General features: G+C 40.8%; 1 protein-coding gene across 1 annotated transcript; it reads left to right on the forward strand.

Annotated features, from left to right (window-relative positions):
* Positions 1–977: 977 nt before the first annotated feature.
* On the forward strand, positions 978–27,365 carry LOC146988079 (vesicle-associated membrane protein-associated protein B/C-like). Its single transcript, XM_085777724.1, has 6 exons — positions 978–1,218; positions 10,302–10,454; positions 16,839–16,942; positions 19,485–19,565; positions 22,438–22,617; positions 24,884–27,365. Exons 1-6 carry the CDS (start codon positions 1,161–1,163, stop codon positions 25,037–25,039), a joined length of 732 nt encoding a protein of 243 aa, XP_085633850.1. The 5' UTR covers positions 978–1,160; the 3' UTR covers positions 25,040–27,365.
* The last annotated feature ends 267 nt before the right edge of the window (positions 27,366–27,632 follow it).

Consider the following 27,632-nt stretch of genomic DNA (forward strand, 5'->3'; position numbering starts at 1 on the left):
CTACTTTGAGTTATGCCTGGGGGAGATGTCTGCATTAACTTGGTCCCTGGGGATTCAGTGACAATGTTGTTAGTGATTGGTTGTGTTGTTCAGCTGGTAGCCACACGGCTGGCTGGCTATATATATGAATAAGACACTTGAGATGTGTGTTTGACTGGCAGTGGGATTTTCACTGCACTTTGAATAGTGCTGAGAGAGCAGGACACTTTTTTGACAACCTCCGCGCTCCCCTTATAAACCCCAGCGAAGTGTCTCCCGTACATAGTGTTCTGCAAAACTCAAAGTCAAGTTCGGATGTTGTCAAAAATGATCAGAAAAAAGCACAGAAGCACAGAAAATGAAAAAAAAAACCTAAATTAGGTTGGGACCACGTCTTGTCTTTAACACCACTTAGTTTTTCAAGGTACTTGGCAGGTAGATTGTCCAAAGCATCTTGGGACAACTTTCCACAGTTTATCTGTGGATTTACACTGTCTCGGTGTACTGTGCTTCTTCATAAGACCCCTGTCTGACTGTGATATTGAGATCAGGGGTCTGTGGGTGTGAGATCATCTTTTGGAGAACTCCCTGTTCTTTATGTCACTAGGGATAGCTAGTTATTAATCACTCTACAGTTACAGCTTTTGCTGTATATTTTGTTTATAAAACATAGTGTAAAATAATGTCTGTAAACTATTAGCCTACTCAACAATTTAAGTCTCACTTTAAATGATTATCATCATTATCATCATTATTATTATCATTTTATTATGCTACATGACTGAAATGACATCCCTAATGTTCAGCCATTTCCTTTTCACTTCGCAAAATCACACACTGAGGTTTCCTAAAAACCGAGGCGGTGGCCCCAGCTCGCCCCGGGTGCACCCTGGCATCACCCATCATCACCCATCATCACCCTGCCTCACCCCCTCCTCCCTCTCTCTGCAGAGGCAGTGACGTCAGCGGGCTGTCTCTCACTCCCTTCCTGCTGCATCACAACAGCCGTTAGCAGCTCGAGTAGCACCAGCGAGCGGGGGGGAACAGGATCAGGATACTCCACCGCTAATTCATTGATAAAATAACTCCGTGGACGTTGCAGCACCCAACATCATCCTAACACGGGGGTAACCGACAGGGAACTGGTTGCAGTGCGTTAACCCCGCTCCAGCTGTTGGGACATGGCCAGGCCGGAACAGGTTCTGCTCTTGGAGCCTCAGCACGAACTGAAATTCAGAGGTAAGAGAGGGGAGGGCCCGGCTGTGGACCGGAGAGGGGGGGGCGCCGCCTCTGCCAGCAGGGCTCGGCGCAGGGGCGGAAGGGGGGGAGGGGGGCAGGCCAATATTACGGTAACCAAACCGGGGAGAAGCTGCCGTATACATTTTGCTAATATTGCCCTGGTATGAGCAGAGTGAGGCTGCTGTGAGAGGACGGCAGGTCAACTGACAGCTAGCTGGCTGCTAGCTGGATTAGCCTCCGGTGGCTAGGCTAGCCGGGCCCTGTCATGCACTCATTCTGCTGCTTCTTCATCAGCCTCCAAGTGCAAGGCAAGAAACACCGTGCCCACTGGGGAACACTAACAGTAATAAACATGTCCCAGTACAATTGCCCTCTAATTTCATCACCTCTCGTTCCCAATAAGGTCCAACATCCTGAGCCGGTTTGGCTAGCTGATATTAGCTCTCTCCTCTGTTGGACAGCCAGCTGTCATTTAATAACTCGACAGCTGACAACTCTGCAACCTTTGCTGCTTAATACGTTATAATACATACAGGTCATCAACAAGCTCATCGTTTGGGCTCTAAAGTCGCTAAGAGATATTTCAGTGAAGTTGGGTATTTGGCTGCAAGATGTCACGTTGCTTTAGGCCCAAATAATGTTACATAAACACATATGTCACTGTTATCTGTAACTGTTAATTCTGGCACAGTTTGATGAAATAATGTCTCTTGCACTTAGGAATAAGGAGATACATAGTTTCATCCAAATAAATTGATTACAGTATTTGGTGGACAGCATCAAAGAAAACTCTAACTTGTATTCTTATCAGGAGAAAGGTGTGGGGATGAAGCTGAGATGAATGATTGCTAATTTGCATCATTTAACATTATTTGTTGTTTTGTTGATAAAATGTCAAAAACCACCTGTCATATTTAATCATGAGACTGAGCTGGCATCTTTATATGCCTTGATTTGTTTGGCCAAAGGGCCAAAATCTACTATTCAGTTCACTAATATCATGTTACAAAGAAACCATCACATCTTCATATTTGAGAACTTAAAAACAGAATATTGCAAATAGTAACTACAAGTATTATTATCAAAATATTTTCCAATTAATTTCACATTGACCATCCAATCTGTAAATAAATTAATTATCTGAAGAAAATGAAAAAAAAGGCACAAAATTTTCACTGCACCAAGAACACACTAGTTGTGTTATACTTCCAGTTTTTGATCTAGCTGTTGCTCACATATGGTTTGAAAATGGGTTTCAAATCATTTTCGACAAAAAGTGTCCATCAAATGAATGTAATGAGGATATCAGCTGTCTCCCAAAAGATAATTCAGTCACTGATGTTTGCAAGGAATACCAGATACCACAGAATTCTCTCTGACAGATAGTGTGGCCAAAAGGCATCTTATTAAGTTTTAATTTGCTTGCTTTGGGCATGTATCTGCCCATCCCTGATATTTGAGTTGTGAAGCTTAAAGTATGCCTCCAGCAAATCCATCATCACCAGAAAGCAACGGTTCTGTTTGTCACAAAAGTCAGTAAGCTTTCTGAGCTTCAGTGATCAGCTTAAACTTGAGTTGGGGTTGAATACACATTTCCACTTTGTCATGACAGCATAGATGTTTCTGCTTTTAGAAACAAAGCAGCCTTATGGTTACCCATTCAATTATTATTTCGAGGTGAATGTCCAAGTGACACACTAACTGGTATTGCATACTTTTTTTTTAACCACACAAAAGACATCTGTCAGCTCTGGCAGCTAACATGATAGTTTAGTGAGAAATAGCAGTCAGTAGCAGTGATGATGCTACACAAGTTTGCTCCACAGGTAGAGCGAAATAATCTCTGTGTGCCCAACAGTATCAACTGGCAGCATGAGTTAAACTTATCTGCATAGTATTGGCATTAAAAAAGAAGAACTAAGGTTATCATGCTATGTGCTTGCTGTACAAGATAAGAACAGTAGTGTGATCATTATTTCTGTCACATTACTGAGTATGCAAATCTTGTTCTTTATATACCAGATTAATGCAAAAAAAAAAAACTCCAGGATTTAATGACTTTTTAATGGCTTTGTAATTTTCTGGAAAATTCTAAGCATAACAACGTGATGCATTTTTCATCCAAAGTCATCACTCTGATCTTCTATCAGGTGTCACAATTCCCAGATTGAAACTCTAAACGTGTGTCATAGACACACAACATAGAGCCTGAGTAATATTCATTACACAACCTTAGACGCACAGTAACAGTGTGAGCTGCCTTACCTTAAAACGGGCGTTTATTACTGCAGTTTCAGCATATGACTATCCCCAGCCCTCATAAAACCCAGAGCTGTGACCAGGTCATTGGAGCTAACGTTTAACGCTGCATTTTGAGCCAACCGGTAGATTTCCCTCTAGAGATAATGAACAATTTCCACTCATTACCTTTGGGATTGAGACACAACAACAGTCTTTTTTTAAATCTCTTCAACCTCCTTTACCAAACGACTTTAAGACTAAATGAGGAAATAGTTGACACATTAACTAATATAATTGTTATCAGTTGCACTTTATAATAGTATTTAGCACATTAAGTTAGGCCTTGTAAAGGCTGTGTATTGATGACATTAAAGCAGAAGTAAGCGATCCGGTCGTTTTGGCTAACTTTCTGTCAGCCGATGGAGTTAGCAGTCCCCGCCCTCGTCCCTACGTCACCACATTCACACGCATCCCTTGGCTGCACACACAGAGAGGACCGCCCCTTTACAGTATGCCGTTCTCTCTCCTCATTGGAGAAAGCCTGTAGGATACAAGAAAAGTTTTCTCCTCGGCTCAGAGCAGAGCAGAGTGACTGACAGACCCTTGTTTCAGACCAAACACTCTATGTAAGTGATTGCTGTCGGAAGATATAACTATTTAAGACTTATATTAACACAAATATTTTGCTTACTTCTGCTTTAAGTATCTTGAAGGTGGTCAGAAACGGCCGTTTGTCCTGTTTGTCGCGCCTCCTTCTACGAGTTTCCACGAGTTTACCCGAGTAAGGAAAACAAATTTGATTGGTCGTTATCGAGCGGGCGGGAGATTTAATGTTTGGGGCGGGACCGAGCTCGGTGTGTGTATGCGTTTAGCTAACGTTAGCTAGTAGACTTGCTATGTTATAGCTTGCTAACTTAGCTAGCAAGGCTAAGTGATGGACTGCAGGGATCTGGAGGAGGAGAATAGAGTAGGGACGGAGGAGAGTTTGTGTCGGTGGTGCTGGACGAGTCTCCTCCATCGCACCCACGTCTCAGACGTTTGATTGACGGATGACGGATCCAATATCATTGGCTGATGAATCGTGAGCAACGTGACACATAATCCATGCGCCTGCATTATCCAATGTGAAAAAAAACTACCCCACTTTCATCCCGGATTTACTCAAAAATAGAATTTTGCACAAATTTTGGCCTACATCATCTAATAGATGAGTGATTACACTAATTTTAAGACCCATTGGGCTCAAATTGAATTTCTTTTCTGAATAACTTCAACTGTGTCAGACAAAGGGTCGCAGTGTCTGAGTTTACTGTGAGTTGTGTAATCTGCGACAAGTTAGCCCATGTTTGGTCTTTTCAAGGGATTTGTTGACTGTAAAAAAACAAATAAAAAACAGCTAACTCACCATGAAGCAGAAGCACTGTTGCCATGGTTACCTGTAGTTTAATATATCTTGTGCAATGACATGTGGTGAAACTGTAAACTGCATGTTTGGTATCATGTTGTTGTATGAGCTTGATGGAAACATCATTTAAACCGATATTAGATGAATATTGATGTGGAAATGATGAGGAGGAGGATTAGCTGGCCAACATGGAGCCTGTAAAATAAAGTGTCAAATGAGATGTGTTCTATTAGACAGACAGACAGAAGGAAGCCTATGTGTCTTGCCCTATATACTAGAACTAGACAATACCACAAATCACATGCCTATACTTAAGCCCCCAAGTAATATGTAGGCACGCAGTGTGAAATAGGGAGTGTGTCTGTGTAGTGACTTGTTAGGCCTTTGCTCAGAGACCAACTGTGGACCAAACACTCAAATGTTAGACAGAAATCTCCCAACTCCCCAATTTAACGTGCTATTTATAAAATCCAGGCTTAAAAGACGACAGTTTCAAATATCAGCTCTTTGTAATAGATTTTCACTGCCACTTGTGGTTTTTTCGTGAATTGGCCTGTGTCCGAAGAAACTTTCTGGGAGTAGCAGATCAGGTGTACAGTAGTCGGTGGCGTGAGTCCCTTTGATTAAAAGTCTTCAGATGTCAGGCCAAGCTTGTGAGAGCCTGAATTTCCTCTCTGTTTTAGCTCAACGGGTGAGGGAAGTGTCAGTTGCTCTGGATGTTTGCTGAGCTGAAACTTTATCTTCAATCTGGTGTATGTGCTAATTCCGAAATAGCGCCATGTTTTCAAGAAGCACAAGTGTGCTTCTCTCAACTGCAGACTTCATCCTCACTATAGTAACTGCTGTACTATTGGTGTTATTTGAGTCACTTGAAAACTATTCTTGAATTAAAAAGTTGGCCTTTTCAAGTGATAGGGTTTGTTAAACGGACGATTGTCATCAAATGTTGGGTTCATACTCAACAGTTGTGCTTTTTAAACAGTTTAAAAAACATCACCAGACCAATAATGTTTAAAACCAAATCAGCCCATTCATGATTTGTATGATGTGCATTAACTACCCATCAGCAAACTAACAAAAAACACTGGCTGCATATAACTTGGAAACTTCTTTATAGACATTTATGCAACATTTATGAAAGACAAATATTTATTTTATATGACTTTTAACAATACTGTAAAGCTCTGAAAATAAACTAGGTTTCCGTAAGTCTGACTGCAGCGGTACTGGCACTGATTCCTCCAAGTTTGGGAAGTCGCACATTTATTCGTCACTGCTCCTCACTTGACTATGAATTGTAGCTTTGCTTTAACCGCAAAAACACAGGGTTGAGTGACTAACACTTGCCAGTTAGCTACCTGGAGACATTTCACTATGTCGTCTCTGGAGTGTCCCGTCAATAAAGAAGCTGTTGCCAGTACTAACAGGGATACATGAATGATGTAACACTGGTTTTGTGAGGGAGCACTAAAGTAATATGCAGAATGGGATTTGTGGGAATTAAACTAACATGTGTAATGTATCGATAATGTCAGAGAAGACTCATTAGAGTCTGGGTTTATTCCAGGGTCGGTGCACTAGCCAGATCAGGATCGCATGTTTTGGTTTTCTTCCCGTGCTCCTACTAGAGCTCTCATCCAACACATTTTACTTTTCTGTTAATGTCATTACCAGTTAAGTGAAATCAAAACCTTACATCAAAGTGGAAATTCAGTCACTTCATCATTCATTATTCATCATTTTTGAATGAATCAGAGTGTGAGGTGCTGCTTTCTCATGTGGTGGGTATTACATGTGAATGCAATAACTAAGCTGGTGCCACTGGACCTCTGAATTACTGCCTACATCTAATATCTTTTTTTTTTCTTTCTTTTTTTTCATTAATTCAAATAGGTCCGGTGCATTGCTCATTGATGGCAGGCATATGTAGATGAGACTGAAATCACCTGCACAGATTGTTTTAAGTCAGCTCATAGAAAGATACATCAATGGGTGGGTTTCTATCCACATGTTTATCCCCTAATTTTCAATTTCCAAATGCTAGAACTGATTTAAAAAAAAACATTGTAATACCACAAAAGTCAAAGTGAGTTTATAGGCTCCTCCTCCCCTGATGAGACTATACTGCAGAAACATCAGATATAGTTTGAGTGATGAGACTGTTAATGTCCCTTAAATTAAACATGAAACAAACAAATGCCATATTCCCTCTTCTGTAAAGGATTTAATGGCAACCAACAGAATAAAGTGATCCACCAGCTGTTTATCTCAACGAACCAGCTTCTAATATTCACACAACAGGAGTGGATGGAAACATGCATTCATTAGCATTTTCTCGAATCACGTTTCTCACAATTAGGTTAGAATTAGGTCAACATTCGGGTGAAAAACCACCCACCTATTGCTGCTTAGTTGGAGCTGATTATTCCTAAGTAACACAACCCTTCTGTATAAAAATGGCTCAAATACCCCAAATTTTATTATTGGGCAAATCTGAATTCACAGTATTGGGTTCATTTTCAACCACTGGACTAGAAGCTTGCTATTCATATGAGTAGCCATATTGGATCATCTCCATTATATGAGCTGTAATTTCCTGTTTTTTCTGCAATCAATCAGCAATCACTACTGTCTTTCATAGCTGTTCTTTCTCATGTTGCTGTGGCTGTGTTAGCCATTGTACAAATTATATAATGTTCACAGAAAGCAGAACTTGATTTTACGAATACAAATTATGAAAAAGACAGGGTAAAAAAAAAACATCTGGAAAGCCAGATTAGAGTCTGTCTCTGTTGGTCAGATGTCTCCCTCCCTTGAAGGATGTGGTGAACCCTAAAATATGATTTGTTTTGTGATGATAATATGAGTAATAATCAAACAGTATAGCTGAAGTTGATGGGAATTCAGGGGTTTTTGGACTTTCAAGATTTTACAATTTCACATTCTTGTGGGATTCTGGGGTATTTCCAGCTAAGTCTATTTTGCTGTCTGATCACAGGCATACTCTCTGCGCCGATGTTCCTCTTCTTTATGTAGTGATCAATCATTTGGAGGTTAACCATCAAATATCATTTTACATTGAGAGGGGACCCCAGACAGCACATTACCAACAAGTGCTCACAGTTGGCAATTAGTTACACCTAATTAAAATGATGGTAGTCTGATATCCTGCAAGAAGTCCTACCACCATGAAGGTTATAATATTGTAGTAATATCGTTGTTGCATATTATGTTGCATGATACTAATATTGTTCCTTTTATAATGTCCAATCTATTATACACTAAAACAGCACCACAGACTGTAACCTGAACAATGAGCACTGGACTACATTAGCTCTACCTGGCTGGAGTGTGTGTGTTTGATATTCTAAGAGATCATCCACTTTAGCATCGTTATGAATAGCAAGGCTAAATGGGTGATTTGACACAGCTACTGTATGTGAACTTGCTGGTTATTCCCATGCCTCCCCCACTTTCTCCTCCTTCATGTCCTCATTTCTCTTTACTCCCTCAACCTCAGACATTACTCAAAATTGAGCATTGCCTTGACCACCATATAATTTTCGAAACCAATAGAAATTATGAGATACTAATTGGACAGAGCTCCTGTCTACCAAGGTTTATTGCTTTTTAAAGATGTGAAGACCAGAAAATATGTCAATGTGTCACAGGCTTAAAGACAATGTTGAAATGACTGTCTTGGAAATGTACTTAAAGCTATTGTCTTAACCTAGCCGTTAGAAAAATAGACTTAAAATGCAGTCTTGATTGGTGGATGGACAGAATTTGGCACTGTGTTTCTTGTTGTAAAAGTTTTTCCTGCATCATTGACAAATCTGAGCAGCAGCTTAATGCATCTGGCCTTGTGAGAGCGTCAGTGAGATGTGTCCTGCATCAACAATGATAGCTGTAATTAGCTAAATCCAAACTGCACCAGCTACACTGCTTAAGGTAGTGCAGTAGTTGAAGTCTGTGATTTATAGATTTGTGCACACAGTTTATTCTTCTAAGGTTTAAAGTTCATTCTTTGTAAGTTGATACTAGAAGAACTGTTTCTATTTATCAAGAGGACAGATGAGACATCAGTAGTCTACATCAATCCAGAGAGTAACATTAAAAGAGGGTTTAGGGTTGGGTTGCATCCTTTATAGATTTATATATTTACAGTTCTCACTACGCTGTGCTCCTAAGACATAATATTTGGGACTTTAATGTGAGAAACAGACTGGAAATATTTATCTTGAGGACAGCTTCAAGTCAAATGTATGAAAAACCTGCAGTAGTTGACTTGGCAGTGAAACCGTGTTTATTCAAACGTCAGATCAAATAAAGAAAATATGTGGAAGAAGATCCAAACACTGGGCAGCAGACAGAATTTGTTATAATTAAAGTCACATCCAGTCAAGCTTTGATTGACTTTGTTTTAAATGTGGTATCATACATGTCACATATTTTTTTAATAGTCTTTGCCCACTGGTATTTCAGTCAGCAAATTTATCTAAACATTCCCATTGTGTAAAAAGCTAAAACGCTCTGATTCTGTTTTTACATGTATTATAATTGTGTGTTTTTGTTAAAAATCTGTGTTTAAAAATGAAGTAAATCTTTTCTCAATTTGGTTTTTCATTGTGACAGAAAGTGTTTCAGAATGAGTGCCACCATTTATGAACAGCTGGACAGTAGTGTTGATTGACAAACAGATAATGGGAGAGTTGATACTTTGGCATTTCTTCTTCTTTTAAAGGAATATCCACGTCAAATAAATGAGCTGAGAGAATGATCAATACATTAACTGATGGTAGCAGTGATTGTGAAAGGCAGGCCGACACATATTAGCTCAACTCAATAAAATGAAGCTCCCACTCCACATTTGTCTTTGTTATGCCAGTAGGAAGACATGACGTTTCAAATAAAATCTAAGAGCTGTGTCTCCCTGAGGCGTGTTGTTTATTTTTTTCTTTTAACTGGTGTCAGGTTTTTTTTTTCTCTCGGTGCTTCTGCTGCAGTGGTGTATGCAGGGTTTGCATTTTGATGTATTTTGATTAGTTCACTCAGGGAAACTCATTTGCTCTCGTTAGTATGTCATTTACTTAACGTGGAGGTTACACACACATCACTTGCTTGTTTGAGTTTGCATTTATTCTCCATCATGTGCACGTGTCATTTTCTTCCACTATTTGGCCTTCAAACGATTTGTGTGAGATCTTTGTATCATCTTAGTGGGAGGATCTCTGGCTAGTACGAAGTTACCAACATAAAAATGGATCTCTGTCCAGCAGATAAATGTCATTTGTTGCCATTTTTTGTGTGCCTTTCTTCTGTTTCAGTCTTCGATGATCCTTTGTTGTTTCTGCCTGTACAATATACATTTGTCAAACAAAACATAAAAATGTTTTCCAGACTTCTGAAGTGTTCACTTTGTCTCCCTTCTTCACAGGTCCGTTCTCAGACGTGGTCACCACAAATCTCAAGCTCTCCAACCCAACAGACAGGAATGTGTGTTTCAAGGTCAAGACAACAGCACCGCGCCGGTACTGTGTGCGGCCAAACAGTGGAATCATCGATGCAGGCACTTCAATCAACGTATCAGGTAATACATCAGGGCAACATACTTACTGAACTACCTCTAGGTAACCTAAACATGTAGCTGGCTGCTGTTGCTGAAATGATTACAGCTCTTCCCCCTTTTTTGTATTCATTTGGCTTTTTTGACTGTAGGTCAGACAAATTATGCCGTTTTCAAAGTATTATTTCTCATTAACTGTGCCAAGATATTCAAGACTTTGAGACTGATAATGAAAAGCAGTAGCTGCAGCCCGAGTCACTAGATCAGAGACTCATGAGACTGAATATCTTTGCACATCTGACTGCGGATTAAATTTAGATAAAAATAAAAACAAAAGGGGTAGATAGTGAAAATGGCTCTGTGTAAAGAATTAAGGCAAACTACTATCTCTCGTATCCTAAATGACTATGTTCTTTTACACAAACACCCTCGCTCTTTCCTTCCCTAAATGAAGTATTCCCTTGTGGTCGTGCCCCAGGTCGCTCCTGGCAGGCCTTATTCTCAGTCATACACTTGGAGGGAGACAGGTACAGTCTAATGTTTCCACCCTGTGCCTCCTCTGCCATTTACAGCCACAGACTCAATTTACAACCTCTCCTATCTGGTGTCAACAACTGCAAACTGTGTCACTGGGGCCCTGCTGTCAGCAGTGGGCGACAAATCAGCACGCTCCACTCCGTCAGTCGCCGCCATTTTTCACCCTTATTAATCTGAGAAAGGTCACAGGTTTGAGTCCCAAAAGAAGACTGCTTTTCTGAGACAGAAGTCACATGTGGTCTGTAGTCTGTCTAATCTGTCTCTAGGGAAAACTCGAGCCTGTGTCGTATTATCAAAGCAGTGCACTTAACAGGATAACAAGGGGTTGTTGTGGGTTCTTTTATTACCAGCATGTTTGCTTTTTAAAATCAACATGGTACCATCAATTTGACGTATTCTGGCTCATTATACCTCTTCTGTGGAGTGTGTGGATTTTGCTGCACCTTTATCAATGGTTTGTTTCAAACCCTGTCCCATTGTTTAATATGCAAATGAAAGCATCTGGAATCAATGGCTGTGTCTGCTACATAAACAAAGCACTATGAGTAACAAAAGCAGTAAAAAGTGCAAACACATTAATAAACATATTTTTCACATGACTTGCTGTGGCTGAATCCAAATGGTCAAGAAGACGCTATATTGTCTTAAAACCTTAAAATGAAAATTGAAATGAAAACATGTTCATCACAGCATCTCCACTACCTGCTGCTGTTTGATTAGCAGCTGGTAGAGATAAAATGCCTTGTTTGCAGTCCATTTAACAGTTTCCCTGGTCTTGTTGCTACGAAACAAGCAGCGCACTCACACAGCCAAATGGAGTGTGGCCATATTCGTCTGAGCACTTTCAACCTGAGGTCTGATCCACCAAAATGACTGGTAGGCTGTCTTTGGATCGTAACATACGAGTTGGATGGTCGCTGTGTTAATAATGTGATATAGAAATCAATATTGATTGACTTGACCTGCGATAATATTACATTATTGCTCATTGCATTCAAAATACAGTCATGCACCATCAAAAGCAGTGAAGAAGGAGACTGTAAGCAGATAAACATGGATAATGCAGGGTTTTAACTGCAGTATCGGCTGTGCTGAGGGGAAACTCTGAGGTCTGAAGGATACACACAATGTTTTTCATATTAAGATTTCTAGGCAAAATTATTATTCTGAGTTTTTGTGAGCACAGGATCTGAAACTTTGTTCCATTTTTGACCTTTTTTGAAGAAAGCAGCGTAAAATCTACATAGACGTGTACTCTCTCTTCAAGGTGGGAGAGAACTGTCTGCCACTGGATACCTACAAACCCAAGATGTGTCATCTGCTGGCTTAGCTGAGGATAGACACTGTGCTTTTGAAGCTCAGGCCTGCTGTAACTGTATATGTTGAACGTAGCCACGACCACAGGAATGTTGCTGAGCTTGATTGGTGTTATGTAGCAGCATCCAGTGGAAAAATATGTGGCGTGAATGTTTCAAAAATCCTTGTGTCCACAAATATTGAGCTTCTTCTGGGAACATGTCAGACTTTTGTCTGACATGTTTGGGAGGTATTATCATTCCAAGGGAGTCAGAAAGCAAAAGATCATACTGCATTAAAAAATAACAATTCGTTTTGTTGCAGTTACCAGAATAAGCTTTTTAAGCTTGTGCATATTCATGTGCATATGCCACACAAATGGTCTGATCGAATATTCACAAGCGGTTATGTGCTGCTGTCACATTTTCATTCTACAATTATCATGGCCAGAAACATCTGAGTAATCTGTTTTATCACAGAAATGATCAGACCTTCCTGACATACTGCTATTAGCACTAAAGTGAAATTACTTCATGCCACAGTGTCTCTGAAACCAAACCAACTGAACAGTGAACTACAGTGCAGCTAAGATGGACTGGCATCAGATACACCTAAAAAAAAAACAAAGAAAACCAGGCTGTTTGTTTAAAGTTCAAAACACTTAATTGGAAATTGCTTCAAATGCGCCCACCTGCAGCTCTACACACACTGTGCACTGTTGATTATTGGTATGTTATCTACTGTATGTTTAGGCCTCAGACCCTCATAAGGCAAAATACCAATGGACTGCAAGTCAGTTAAGAAAACAGATGCCACAGGCAGAGTTGAAGATAACACAGGAGGAAGAACATAATTTGCACAGTTTTGACGCAGGGAGTTTCCTTTTTGTCTGTCATCTAGATGCAGCTCTCTCAGTCTTTGTTATGTCTCCATGCACCCATAAATGAGTCTCGTTTTAGTCGGTCTACAAGCTAATGTTAGTGTAGCAAGTCATGGGGAGAGCAGCTAGAGCTAGATGGACCAAAAGCCTGGATTCCTGGTACAAACACCAGACAAAAAAAAACTTTTAATCAAACACAAGAGCCCTCTGAAAATGGAAATAATCAATTAAAGGTAATAAAAATGGTTGGTGGCATTGTTGCTGCAAGTGTGGTTTACCACAGTAAAGCAAAAACTATTCTAATTCTAGTCACAAGTTTTATTGGCTCTTTTACCCTCCAACTACAACTACTTAATGCTACACAGACATCTGAGCAGCAGATTCTTTCAAAAGTGTAGCGGACTGAAGCGCCGGTGAGAGGTGAGTTATTTCCCACCCTGAGATAAGCCTGATGGCATAAAGTCTGCACCGTATTCTTTTTGAATGATATTGAATCAGATGGACTCAGGAGTGTGAGACCTTGCTGCCCCGAGAAGCCTGAATATGAATACATTTTATGAGTGTTTGCTCTTACATGTCGGCAAGTTTTCCCTCCAGGCCTGTATCTCAACAGCTATGCTCGACTCCGCTCTCTTCCCCGCTCCCACGCTATATCGTCTCAATAGGTTTGCTGATCTTTGACCATGCTTTTGAGTTGAGTAACGCCGCACAAAGTGGACAGGGAACACACGCTTACACGTAAGGCTTCTCTGAACGGTGTGAAAAGGTCACCAATACTGAGCCACATGGTATCATGTGCCGCGTCATATCTCGTTTTATATCACATTGGGTCGTAATGTTATAGTAAAGTAAAGGCAGACAAGTGGTGAATTAACACAGCTTTTGTTGTCTGTTAGATGCTGCTGAGAATCATCTTTACTGGTCCAGAGAGACAGTCAAGTCTCTCTTTTTAAACTTTAATTGAAGCGAATTGACATAATAGTCAAGCTGTGGTTATTTTTCCCATAGTGATGACATCTTAACAAATCACTAGACTATTAAAACCACAGCTGAACATCCATTTTTCACTTTCTTCCTATTTGACAAATAAAGCAAATGATAAATCAAAGTTTGTAAAATTAAATGATTAAAAATGTCCTTTTTATAGACCAAAGAGTTAATCAAGAACACACCATCATTTCCTTTTTTCAAATCCAGATTACTCGATCATGTAAACCGTACTGTAAAGAATCCTGTGCAGCCTTAACCCTAACCTCTCTAAGCTCTGAGTAAATAGTTAGTGGTAATTCTGTTGTGAGTGTCTTATTCCCATGTGACATAGTTAATTAGTGACAGGAAAGGAAGGTTTTCCTACCTCCCCCTCCCTCACCCCTCGTTCCATTCATCATCAACAAACAGGCAGGCGATTACCATCCTGCTTGACCGTCATGTTAACTACAATTAGCCTTTGTGAGTGTTATTAATGATTGCCCCGTGTTAAGTAAGAATAAAAAATCACACCATGAAACAAAAAGGTGTCTTCTTGTAAAGGTGAGTTCAAAGGCTGTAAATCAAAGATGATTTATGTCATTTTTTACCTCTGCTGTCGAAATGTTTTTTCCATCTCAGGTTTTGGCTCGGGACCTTTTTATGTGATGCTTTCCTGCCTCGATTCTCTATTATTGTCCCCTTGGACCTTAAGGTGGATGGCCGTGCAAATTGGGTCTGACTGAAACAGGACGTTCTCAATCTGTTCGCACCGTCTGTTTCTGGTTTGCGATATTGAACTGCCCTGATTGCTGTAATGGTGCACTACATCTCTGAGGTTTTCCACTCTGGGGAGAATTGGCATGTGCCATATGAAAACCATCCTGATAGCTACACCGGCTTTGAAATTAGGGTGTCATTTGTTTCCAGTCAAAGCCAAAGAATTATGCCAGCATTGCAGACATAGTTGGTACTGATGTCAAAATATGCCTTTCAATTACACGGCCATTTAAAAGTGGACGCAAAGATCAGCCATCAACAGACATTTTCATCTGCTCTGCACTTCCACCCCACTTAACTTGAACACTGACGTAAAAAAGTGATTGTAAATCATCGTTGCAGTGCTAAAATACCTTCTCAGTCATTGGAATGACATCAAATAACACGCCATGGGCTGAAGCGACTGATGTGGTGATGGGTTAAAGTAGTATTCCAACTCCGCACCTGCTTTTTGTTAGAGTGATATGTAATGTTAAGAAAGAAAAAGGCAGGGTTGGAAGCTGTTAGCAAGATTACCCCCTTGGGAATTTGTAGATCTGTCAGTGTTTCGCCGTCATGGTAACACGAACATAGGAATAAATCATCTCCGCCAGCAGCAGGGACAAGCCCAGATTCTTGAAGACGTGGAGGTTCTAGTTTACTGTTTTGAAAAGTACAGGGGTATTCGATACTTACTAATGCCTCTTTCATCTGAGGATCATACAAGAGTGGAGAAAGGGAAAGAAACAGAAAGTTGCTGACAAAGAAGTAACAGCCTAATAGCTGCTGCTCCATAAGGGTTTGTGCTCGGGACAGAAGATTTCTGTCCTGAGCTTCAGACACAAATGTTGTTTTGTTTCTGTGTCTGTGGCTGCAGTTTCGATCAAACTAATGAGACACTTTGAACAGTAAGATCACGTTTTACTGAGCTGCTGGTGATGAGATTTAAAATGGGAGGAAATAAGGGGAGATGTTGCAAAGAAAAATGATAATACCAGGTGTGTAACCAACCATTGTCACTTAGCTGTTAACTAAAGACAAATAAATAAGGATTATCTCCAGAAACATTTTTAAAGGGACATTGTGTAACTTCTCCTGTTATCTATTCACAGAAATCGATTATTTGGTTCAAAAGTCTGTTTTTCATTAATCAGTAATCCCCCCCCATCAACAAACTGAAGTGTTCCTTTCAGCTCTGAATGAGCCGTTCATATCATTCATATCTACATGGAGCGGGTAAGCTCGGTGCTGGCTGACATGTGGTGTGGCCATGTTTTTACGTTCAGTGGCAGCGTGACGGTAGGAAACCACGGAAACTCAGCGGAGACACCGGAGCTGTCGGCTCAGGTCGAGGTGGCGTCTGTGAAAAGTCACCGCGGTAACGCAGTGAGGAGGAATGGAGCGTTACACTGATGCTGCATTCACCTGCAGTCGGGCAGACGGCCGTCGGTAACAAACCAGATGTCATTTTAGTCACAGAAGTCGAGAGAAAGCCGGTAAAACGTGGGTCAGGTAAACAATACCACATCGCCATGACAACGTATTGTCATGTGTATTGTTTTGCCACTTGTTTCCATAGAGGCTTGTTTATGCCGTTATGTGCAGCGGCTGTCGTCCGTCTGCCGTTTGCCCAATTTCACGTGAATGCAGCATGAAAAATAAGATTGAGTTGCTTGCGATATACAACCACAACGCTAGGAGTAATTCCTACACAATGTCCCTTTAAGAAATAAGCATAGATAGAGAAAAGTCTTGTGAGTCCTTGAATGGGTTGAAACCCCAGACCCTCTGCTCTAGAGTGTTATTTTAATAGTCCTACAGAGCCTACAGAGTTACTGTGATTTTTATAGCATGTTGTTAACAACTCTGTTCATTACAGCATAGAAGAAAATCCTGACATGTTTGCTATACTGTATATCTTGGTATATATTTCCCTTCCTATGCTGACACTGATGTTTTTGTATTTCCAGTTATGCTGCAGCCTTTTGACTACGACCCCAATGAGAAGAGCAAACACAAGTTCATGGTCCAGTCCATGCTAGCACCTCCTGACATGACTGACATGGAGGGAGTGGTAAGTGAAATCACTGTTCACCGTCATCCGCTGTATCTGTAGACAATCATATCACAGTTACGTATGTGTTAGATATTTTTTCTTGCCTGTCACAGACAGTAACGTTAGCTGTAACCTTTTTTTTGTATTTGGTTGTGCCTGTCAGAAGATGTTATACGCTGATAGGAGGCTTTACAGTCAATTCTATAAAGTTTATATTCATTATTATTATGAGCTCGATCCACAGTAGGTAAAGAATTCATCAACTCATCATGAAAAGGTGTTTTTTAATAAAACCTTTATTCATTTGAACATTTTTTTTTAATGTTTTATTTTGTAAACACTGCAGAAAACTCAGTCAGTGGGCTCTAATTTCGTAGACCAGGCGCAGGCAGGTGCGCCGTGCTATCGGGGTGTGTCCAGGCGCATTTTGCAAATTTCGTGCATGGTGCAGACCGGCGCAACTACTCCTTTGTCCCGCCTCCATCCCTCCTACCGGCGCAAGTGGCAAAGAGGGAGGATAGAAGCCGTGAGTGGGTTTAACACAGCCGAGTCAGATCTTCACCAATCAAATGAGCTCCTCTCCTCACCTTTAAATGCGCTGCGGGCGAGGCACACTGCAGTGTTATATGTTGACATGGACAAAGGAAACAGCGACGCCAGACAAACAAACATTTTCCATGTGGAAAGTGATGTTTTGGTCCAGGAGGTCCAAGCTCACATTGGCCCACTATATGGTAACGTGAACAGACCTCCACGGGCTGATGAATCAAAATTAGTCTGGGAGGAGGTTACTAATATCGTTAATCAGGTTTTGCCCTGATAGACTGAGAATCGTTGCCCAGTGAAAAAAACACACTCCGACCCCTTTTCTACTAATAAAGAGTCTCACATTTAGTGAGCTATATTTAAACCCCATGTAACAAAGATCAGGTAGTGTGCACGGGCATGAAATCAGAAGCATAAAGGAGGCATCGCAGAGCGTCTCTTTTTTTCTCTTTTCTTTTGAATTTTCTGAGATGAGAGATGCTGAATATATGCTCACTATCTAATGCCAAGGCTGTTTGTGGTTGGCTGAGAGAGATGACAGTTTGTTTGTTTTTAGTTTTTCGTTAGTGTGCATCACAGATTCAGCTGTGTTAATTCAGTCAGGTCGAGTTTCCATTACGCGTGACAATCTGACATCAGATACAAATTTATGTGCCAATTCAGATATTCCTAGTGGTTGTTATGGTGGTGATTATTTATTGCATTGAAATGTGCCTGACATTCTGGAAACCTGCCTGTGAGGTTTTGGTGACGTGTGCGCACTGTGCGCTGGTCAGCCAAATTACCACTGGACCCGCTGCACTCCGCCTTGCCCCGAGAGTAGACCAGGTTGGAGCTTCGGCGCAGCCTTTTGGTACGAAATTGTCATTGTGCCAAGCTGAATCTGTCGACTCCTCCCCCTACTGCACCACCACACCCATCTCGACGTACCTCGGTCCACCAAATTGCAAAATTCGCCGCACACGGTGTTGTGCCGGACAAAATTATCACTGTGCGGGCTTTGCCACAAAATTAGAGCCCAGTGTGTGCAGGGGAGTTTCTCATATAGGCAGTGTGTAAGATACAGCACAGGAAATACAACCACTGAATTGAACTGTAACAAAGAGGTGGTATTATCTCTCCACCTGGGAGATACCGACACAGCCATTTAAAACACAATGAACACAGTGTAGTCATAACAGCGTGTGTGGTCTTCGAGTCATTTCTGCTGTCACTGAGCAACACACATACAGTAAATCGTCATCATCATCATCATCATCATCATACCGACAATAGTCTGAACAATGTAGACTGCTACCCTCAGATAACCTGAGCAATGATTACAAAAGAGACAGCGTACTGAACCCCAGTGGGGTGTTGTGTAAGCCTGGGATTGGAACAGAGGTCAGACATGAAAGCAGATTTTTGAAGTTGGGTTTTAAGAGGAGAACAACAGAGAGAGAGTTGCTGTTGTCCTCCTGGTGGTAAATTTATGTCCATTGTTGCTTCACACAGTGTGAAGCCGGGGAACAATGGACAGAATTGAGAGCAGATCTCCCTGATAGCAGTCAGATAGGGTTGATGTAAATGTTTGAGGTGCACGTCGACTAGGAGCACGGACACACTTAGAGCCACAGCCTGCATGAGAAGTAATTAGAAGAATTGAAAACAGCATTTTGTAGCTGTGGTGAATGTTTATTGCCTAATTCCTAGAGAGCGTAACTTACCACTTTTCCATGTGGTGTTTAATTCAAACAGGCAACCTGGGGATCACAATTTTGTACGCCTTCCAGGCAACTATATATACAACTGAGAAGCACAAATATGTGTGCATTTAATGCCTTATTGTCCATACAGGTTTTGTCTAATTGTGTTTCATGTGATATTAAAAATGAGGGACCACTACACAAACCCTGTCGAAGCATGTAACATACAATAAAGATATACTGACAAACATTGCTGTTACTATGTGTTGGTTTTGGCTTTTTCACCGACCACTGTAATCTTCCCTTTTATCTTTATCACCTGAATCCAGTGGAAGGAGGCTAAGCCGGACGAGCTGATGGACTCCAAGCTGAGATGTGTTTTTGAGATGCCGGTGGAAAATGAAAAAACGGTAAGCACATCTCTCTCCTCTCTTTGTCTCCCCATGTTGGGTTTTGTTTTCACCTCACATTAGAGGTGAAATTATCAAAGAGCCTGCATCTCATTGGCAAACAAATTTTCTATTCTTTGTGTGTCATTCTGTTTCTTTATTTATCACACTGTTGGTTTTCACCAGGTAGAATTGTTTTTATTTTTATTTCTGTACAGACCAGGATTTCTTAAATATTTGTCCCTGCATTACTTATTGACTACAGTGTTTTATTGTTTTCCAGTACTCTGCTCCTGCTCTCATATTCTCTTCTCAGTCGTCCTATCTCAGTCTTCATCTCTCCCACTCTTTTTTGCTCCTTCTCATTCGTAATCTCTCCATCTCTGTATCCATCCTGTCCTTCTTTTCTCCAACTCCACCTTTCTCTTCTTGCCCCACACACACTCTCAGACATCAATAACCCTTCAGACGGCCACTTTGTCCAGTCCCACATGCATTTTGTTATTGCTGTGATTCCTCTCAGATCCCACACAACTGTAGAGCCATTATCTCTCCATGTTATGAGCCGAGTCTATCGGCTTCATGAACACCAGGAGGGAAAAAGACCTGTAGTAGTTGTTTTCAATTCATTATGAGCTGTGCGATACATACACATGGCTCCCAGTCAGCACTGTGCTCCACGGAGATAATGCTGATAGAAACCAGCTTGATCCACTTATTAAAGGCACCCCTGAGTGAACTCTTTTACAAACATAGAGATAGGAGGCACTGAACAAGCACAAAACCTTGCATGGAGGCTGTAGCACATTTGGTGGTTATGTAGCGCAGACTTTCCTCCATAAGCTGACATTTTGGCTCAAAATGTGCCTTCTTCAGAGCCTGAAGACTAAAAACAAATAGCATCGCATTAAAATCTTCCAAGCAATGCATAAAATCTTACAGAAATGTATGTAGCACTCAACTATCAACACCACATAAAGTGAACAGCATAAACTGGGTGGATTTCCCCACAGGAAAGCCAACAAAACAATGGAGCATAACCCAAAATGGATGCACATAAAAGTACAAATATATTAGGAAAACACACAGTAGATCAATCCATAAACACTGTCAGAACAATTTGACAGTAGATAAATCTGTCACAGTGACATTGTGAGGAATGTTGCCGCGAATACAATTTTAGGGCTAAACATAAATAGGAAGAATGATATCCAAAAGAACAAAGTGAAGAGTGTCCCCTACCATGATTATGTAAGTGTAAAGACAAACAACACGGTAACTAAAGAGGCCACATGACAAGAACAGTGGCAGCTATGTAAGTTGCAATATGAATACAATATAGCTGGGCTAAAGTAAAAACAGAAATCATAAATATTATGTAACCCCAGCCGGTCTCAGTGCATCTCAGTAACTAAACATGATCATAATACATTATGCAGATCATACAATGAAATAAAATAACACAACAAAACCCAGCTATAAATACAAAAGAAAGAAATCGTCATCTACTTTCAACTGTATAGGTCTACATCGTCTGTTGTGTGTATGCAACAGGCTTCAAGTAGCTCAGTACGGTAGCTGAGAAACATGACGTACTGTAGCTCACTGTGGTTTTACTTCCATTTAATGATGGGCACTATAGTGTAGTCTTCCCTCTGATGCCAAAAGGCTGCCTTATGTTCTCCAGTATGCAACTCAAAGCTTTTCTTGTTGCCCTACATACAGTAAGATGCCACATGGTCATCTGAGCATGTAAACTACATTAGCAAGACTGCAATTTAATAAAACTATTAATTTTCTTTTGCTATGCCCTTTTTTGTCCCTGCTGGGATTTCCTTTTTTCCCCTTGCTGGGATATGTATCATCACTGTTATTTGCTGTTTAAAGGATAATTACAGTTTTTTACAATCTGGACCTTATTTCTAGTATAAAATACGATCATTTACCATTTCAAGTTGTTCCAACTAAATTAGATCCAGCCGAGAGCCGAGTATGTCCGTATGATGCGAGTACACGGGGCAGCGCAATGCAGCCTCTAAATAACACATTATCTGCCGTGAAACTTGTTCATTTCACCAATATTTTGTTATGATACCCTAGTGCTATTCCCCTCTGAGTCCGGGGTTATCAACATCCGGCGTCGGTAGGTTGACCTACTGACCTCTGACCTGGATGATGTCATCTCCGACCGCGGTGCGGCTTGTTGCTACTGCTAATACTGTACTACGGTTCGTTTCTGCGTGTTTCCGACTTGTCAGAACAAAATGAGCAGCTGGATGAAGTTCAGCTTCCACAGGCTTCCTCTCTGCAGCCTGGACTCACTAAAGCTCCGGCTACTTGCGCTAAAAATGAGATGAGATGACATCATCCAGGTCCACTAGGTAACACCGGACTCAGAGGGGAATAGCACTAGCGTATCATAACAAAATATTGGTGAATGAACGAGTTTCACGGCAGATAATGTGTTATTTAGAGGCTGCGTTGTGCTGCCCCGTGTACTCGCATTATATGGATATACACGGCTCTCAACTGGATCGACTTGTAATGACACCAAAGTTATCTGGGTGAGTAAATGATCGTATTTTATGCTAGAAATAAGGTCCAGATGGTAAAAAACAGTAATTATCCTTTAATGTAAATAGTGCACACTGTTTTCAAATCTCCCCACACTTTAGAGAGCACTGGTTTCACAGTAGACTGTAGCGCTAGGAGGCTTCAGATGAGGCCTTCTGTTTTCCATACATAGTGGACATGGGAAGTCTGGAAGCCGCCCCAAATGTCAACTACACCGACCTGCCAGCCAAGCCATTGCTCAGAGTTGCCATAGAAACATCTCAGCAACAACAGTCTACATATTACGTTATAACTGGTGCCCCCTGTAACCCACTCACAGCATGACATGGAGTCCAGCAAGATGATGTCGTCCAGCTTGCTGAAGTCAGAGTCGTCTGCGCTGCCTGCAAAGTCACTGAGCTCCACCCTGGATGACGGGGAGGTGAAGAAGATCATGGAGGAGTGTAAGAGGCTGCAGATGGAGGCCCAGAGGCTACGGGAAGAAAACAAACAGATCCGGGTGAGTGAGATGACTCAAGGACTGGAGTCACTAAGCTGATTCATTTTGCTTTATTCAGTGATTCACTGAGGACATGCGCACCACTTTAGTCTTCCTGTGTCAGAGAATAAAGCGTTTTCAGGGTTTCCCCCAGGAATTTGTTTACTACAGGCAGTGAACCACTGATTATACAAATCCAGCTGTTCACTGATTAGAAAACCAACTTGCTCTTTTTAATCACTATAAAACAAACCTACCTACATTGTCATGGATCAATCAATCAGGTAACAAACTGAATCAGATACAGTTTCCTCAGTCGTTAAATCTCTGGAGTTTGCTGTGCAAGCTTAATTAGCATTAAAATGAAATCCTATGAAAACACAAAAATCATGTTGTGGCTGTGGCGTAGGAGCAGGCTCTCTGCTGATCACAGGCTTGGTTGGTAGTTCACGGTCACTGGTGTGTGAGTGTATGAGCAATATGTAGATTCTGGATATAAGATACTGTCAGTACGTCTTTGTTATTGATTTACCAAGCGATCATTTGGTTTAAAAAACACCAGAAACTTGAGCAAATGTCTAATATATTTTCCCAGAAACGCACTCTGACATATCTAAGCTTTTAAAAGAGACCATCCAACTGGACCCTGTGGCCCTTGTATCACTGCTTCAGATGTGATTTAGTCTGGGCTCAGTCTTCACAAACCTTGACACATTATTCATTGTTTGGAAACTCCAAGTCAACTCATTCTGTCTGTGCAACAGATTTTAGGATCTTATATCACTGCAACAGCTGCTGACAGAGTAAGCTCAGACTTGTGGCTACGGCTCAAAATGTTTGCACACCAAAGGTACTGCTACTACTACTACAGGCTTTACATAGCATTTTTATGCCAAAGGGAAAAAAAAGGGCAAAGCAAAAAAAAAAACCCATCACATTTCTAGCACATTTTCTATCTGTATCTTTTATACTCAAAGTGTTATGTTAAAGAAGACAAAGCCTGTAATGACAACGGCTTAAGAACAGTGACCGTTTTGTTTTGCGTACTTCATTTGGATGTTTAGATATGATATCAGTCATCCAAGAAAAGCTTAAAGCCATCATGTTTTATGCTATTGTAAAAAGTGCCAAAATGTTACTAATTAATAACTGATTAATAATGGATAATCAACTTGGGCTTTTACTATAGACTATTTTTATTATTGTAAAATAAACAACGAGTTGTTTGTTTAGTTGACAAAATGTTAGAATGTGTTAGAAAAAAAATCTTCATATTAGACAAGTTGGAATGAGTCTTGGCCTTTTCCCTGGATGAATTACCAAAACGATTAATCAATTATCAAAATATTTGTCGATTTATTTTCTGATTTCCCCTCTTATATGTGCTTTACATTCAATCTTGTAACATATGGTTTAGTTCAGTCAGTTGTAGCTTCGGGCTTGAACCAGAGACAGAGTTACTTACACAGACAAAAACCTCCCTTCGTCTCAATCATCAAAATTTCCAGATGATATCACCGAACATCCAGAGTCTTATTTGTGTTCCTTGATTATTTTTTTTGTGCTGATTGATGTTCACAATCAAGATAAGCAAATTAAGTGGAAATTTGAGTCACCCATAGTTGTTCTTCCAAATGGCTGTGCAGCAGCCTCCACCCTCCTGCAGTAAGTCAAGATTGAGGTTTGCATTAAGCAAAACTGCTCATATTTATAATCAGTGTCAGACCTCGGGGTTCGACGCTCCGCGGATCAATGAGTGTGCCATCAATCACACGATCAATGAAGTAAGGTTCAAAATTAAGGTTTAAAATTGGGTTTTGTTATGGTTTGGTTGGAAATGAGTCACATGCACACACATCACAGACACAGACAGCCCCTCAAACACCACCACCACCCCTTTGACTTGTTGCCAGAGGCAGAACGACTGTTGGCTGCTCCTGCGGCTTAGATTAAACTAACAGAGAGCCCCCCCACCCGCTGCTGGGAAATGAAGTGTGTTAAAGCCTGGCGCCTCGTGCAGCCCTGGGGGGATTGGGTCAGATGAAGATTTAAGCAGATCCTGTTTCTTTGAGCTAATAAATAAATACTGCCTCATCTTGTTGACTGATTGACAAACTGACCGTCTCTTTTCCCCATGTCGTCTCCTTTCATCTCCATTGTCTGTTTCCCCTTCTTCCACCACAACCACCCCTCTTCCACTCCCCCACTCACTTCCTTTCTTTCATCTTTTCCCCAATTACTTCTTCTCCACTTCTCCTCCTCCTCCTCCTCCCCCTCCCCGTTTCAGGAGGACGATGGTCTGCGGATGAGGAAGAGTAACGTGATGTCATCTCAGCACACCTCAGTTGGCATGAAGAAAGAGGAGGGGTTGAGCGCCCGCACAGTGGCCCTCATCATGCTTTTCTTTGTGGTGGGTGTCATCGTGGGCAAGTTGGTGTTGTAGAGGGCAGAGAAGTCCGGTTGGCCGCAGCATGCTTTCGGGGGACGGAAACAAAATCGCAGAATGTGGGATTTTGGATAAGAAAACGCCATATCCGCTGGGTGGGGGGTGGTACAAGTTTTGATTCAAGTCTAATTTATGTATAAAAAATTTCAAAAGGTAATGTATGAGGAAAAAAAAAAGAAAAAATAACCTTATGAACAAACCTACTGTTACAGGTCTTGCCTCTGCGTAATCATCACATAATCATTCTGGCCCTCTTCCCAAAGTTTCATGTATACAGATGACTGGTTCTGTGGGTGGGGGGTAATGGAAACATGACTTAATGCTAGTGATTCAGACCAATGGATTTTCTAACACTGGCGAGGTAGTGTTGGTGCGATTGAGTCAGTTTGCAATTGTGTGAATGTCATTTTAGTGTATTGTTGTTTCTTTTTCTAAATGACAGAGGCCAGATCTTATGTATATGTATACGTAACCCCTCCCCCTGCCCCTCCCCCCAACTGTACAGTATATCCAGGTGTTCCTTCCAGCTAAACCCCCTTTAAGGAAGGGATTTACCAGAGAGATGATCCACCAAGTCGGGGTTTCACACAGGGCTATCAAACTGACTCCTCCAATCAGAGGCTTTGTAAAATCGGCTTGTCTTTGATTGTAGAACCTTGATCAGTGTATGAAACACTATACCATAGGTATTTTTCTTTTCTCGTGCCCTTTTTATTTTCAGTCTACCTTATTCCTGCCACTGGTCACTAGGTGTTCACCACATCCCCAGTTGTCAGAGGGGGATGATCAATTGCATGCATTCACACAGAGTGTTGCATCTGGACTTTTGAATCTAATTTAATTGCTTTTATAATGGTGATAATAATATTATGTCATTTGGCTGTAGGTTTGCACAACTACATTTTCTGATTTTCTTTCTCTCTCTTCTGTTTTCTTGCATTTTTATGATTTAAAGTTTTTTTGTTTTTTTTTTGTTAGGGTTGATGCATCTAAGAATATTGCAGCTACCTGAAATGAGATTTGTAGGATTAGATCGTTTCTGTACATGTTCTCCAGATGAAAGCCTTGCCTTGTGACCTGTTTGGGCAAGTTATTCTCAGGCCAAGATGGAGGTATATATGTATACAGTACATAAACATATATATATATACATACACAAACACACAAAAAGCATGCATACATATAGTGAGAAACCACGAATGGACAGAAGGTGCACGTAGAAGTGAATGAGTTTTGTGTTTTCCTGACAGCATCAACAACACCACGATCCTATTAACTGTGTCCTAACAAAGGCACCTTGTTTTCTCATGTTTTCCTACTGAGCCATACATTTGTTGACATTCTGTTTTGTTCGGGCAAATGTATGTCAGAGATCGACACAGTTGCTGTGTCTCAAATCATATACTTCCACACGCACATTCACTTGTGTTGGAGGAGAAGCAAACACCAACCACCAACCCTTCAAATTTAATATGAACTTTATGCAAAATAATAAAATCAAGTTACATTCATAACATGAAGAGGAAAATAGGTCAAATATCATGTTGATATCCACAAAGGAAGGAGCCATCATAAATAGTTCTGGTGATCATTGACCACCAACATGACCGTCCATCAGCACAACTTTAATGTAGAAAAGAAGTCAGCAAAATTTCCCAACACCAGTGTTTTTATCTGAGACAACACTACCCTGTTGAAATTCACATCTGATGCCAGTGAGTATACTACACAGTACACAGTGTGCTACATGTAAGTGTACCAGGTGAAGTGTTCGATTTGAGGCACAGCAAATGTTTCAAGCCGGCTGCTGCAGTTCTCAACTGCTCTTCTGTTTGCTGTTTTTTCTCTTTCTGTTTTTCTTTCACTCCACTGCAGGCCTTTGCTCAGTTTTTGGTGTTTGTTCAGCATTTATCTGTTGCTTATTAATGTTATATCCTCACTGCATTTGAAGTTGTGTTCATTTTTAATGCACTAAGGTTAAGAGTGTTTCTCCTTTGATCTTCCTGCAGCTTATAATGTTTTTTTTTGTTTGTTTTTTTTTCTCAAACAAGAGGGAAAAATCATACAGCCTAGCTAATAGCCTTGAGGGGATCACACGATGGCATTGTACTGTTCCAGAGCCAATGGTTATTTTTGTGTCAAAAATAAACAAAAGAAAAACATACTCAAATTGTTTCATCTCCAAATTTACATATTAAGGGGAAAAAGCAGTGGACAGTGTCATTCTACTTTTTGTTATTTCATCCCAGTGTGTATCCACATGAAATGAGTAAACAGGAGTGTGTTCCACTTTGCTAAAAAAAAAAAAAAACAATTACAAAAATCCACCAACTTTTCAGTTAAGCGGACTAGGAGAAGATAGATTTGGCGGGTGGGTAAGAGATGAAAATAAACATGAGCCTGTGTTTCTACTGTATCTCTGTAACGCTGTTGGGTTGAGGATGACTTGCTGCTTAGAGGGAGGGCAGAGCAGAGCAGACCAGAGCTACAGTCCCATCCTGGGTTGGCGGGTCTGGATCACACAGTACTTGCAGGAAATTCTTCTTGTTCGGTGAATCCTGGTTGGAGCATCAGGACATTTAATACAAGG

This window comes from Trachurus japonicus, chromosome 5 (genome assembly GCF_045865225.1).
Source record: "Trachurus japonicus isolate A0001 chromosome 5, Traja_1.0".
Lineage (NCBI taxonomy): Eukaryota > Metazoa > Chordata > Actinopteri > Carangiformes > Carangidae > Trachurus > Trachurus japonicus.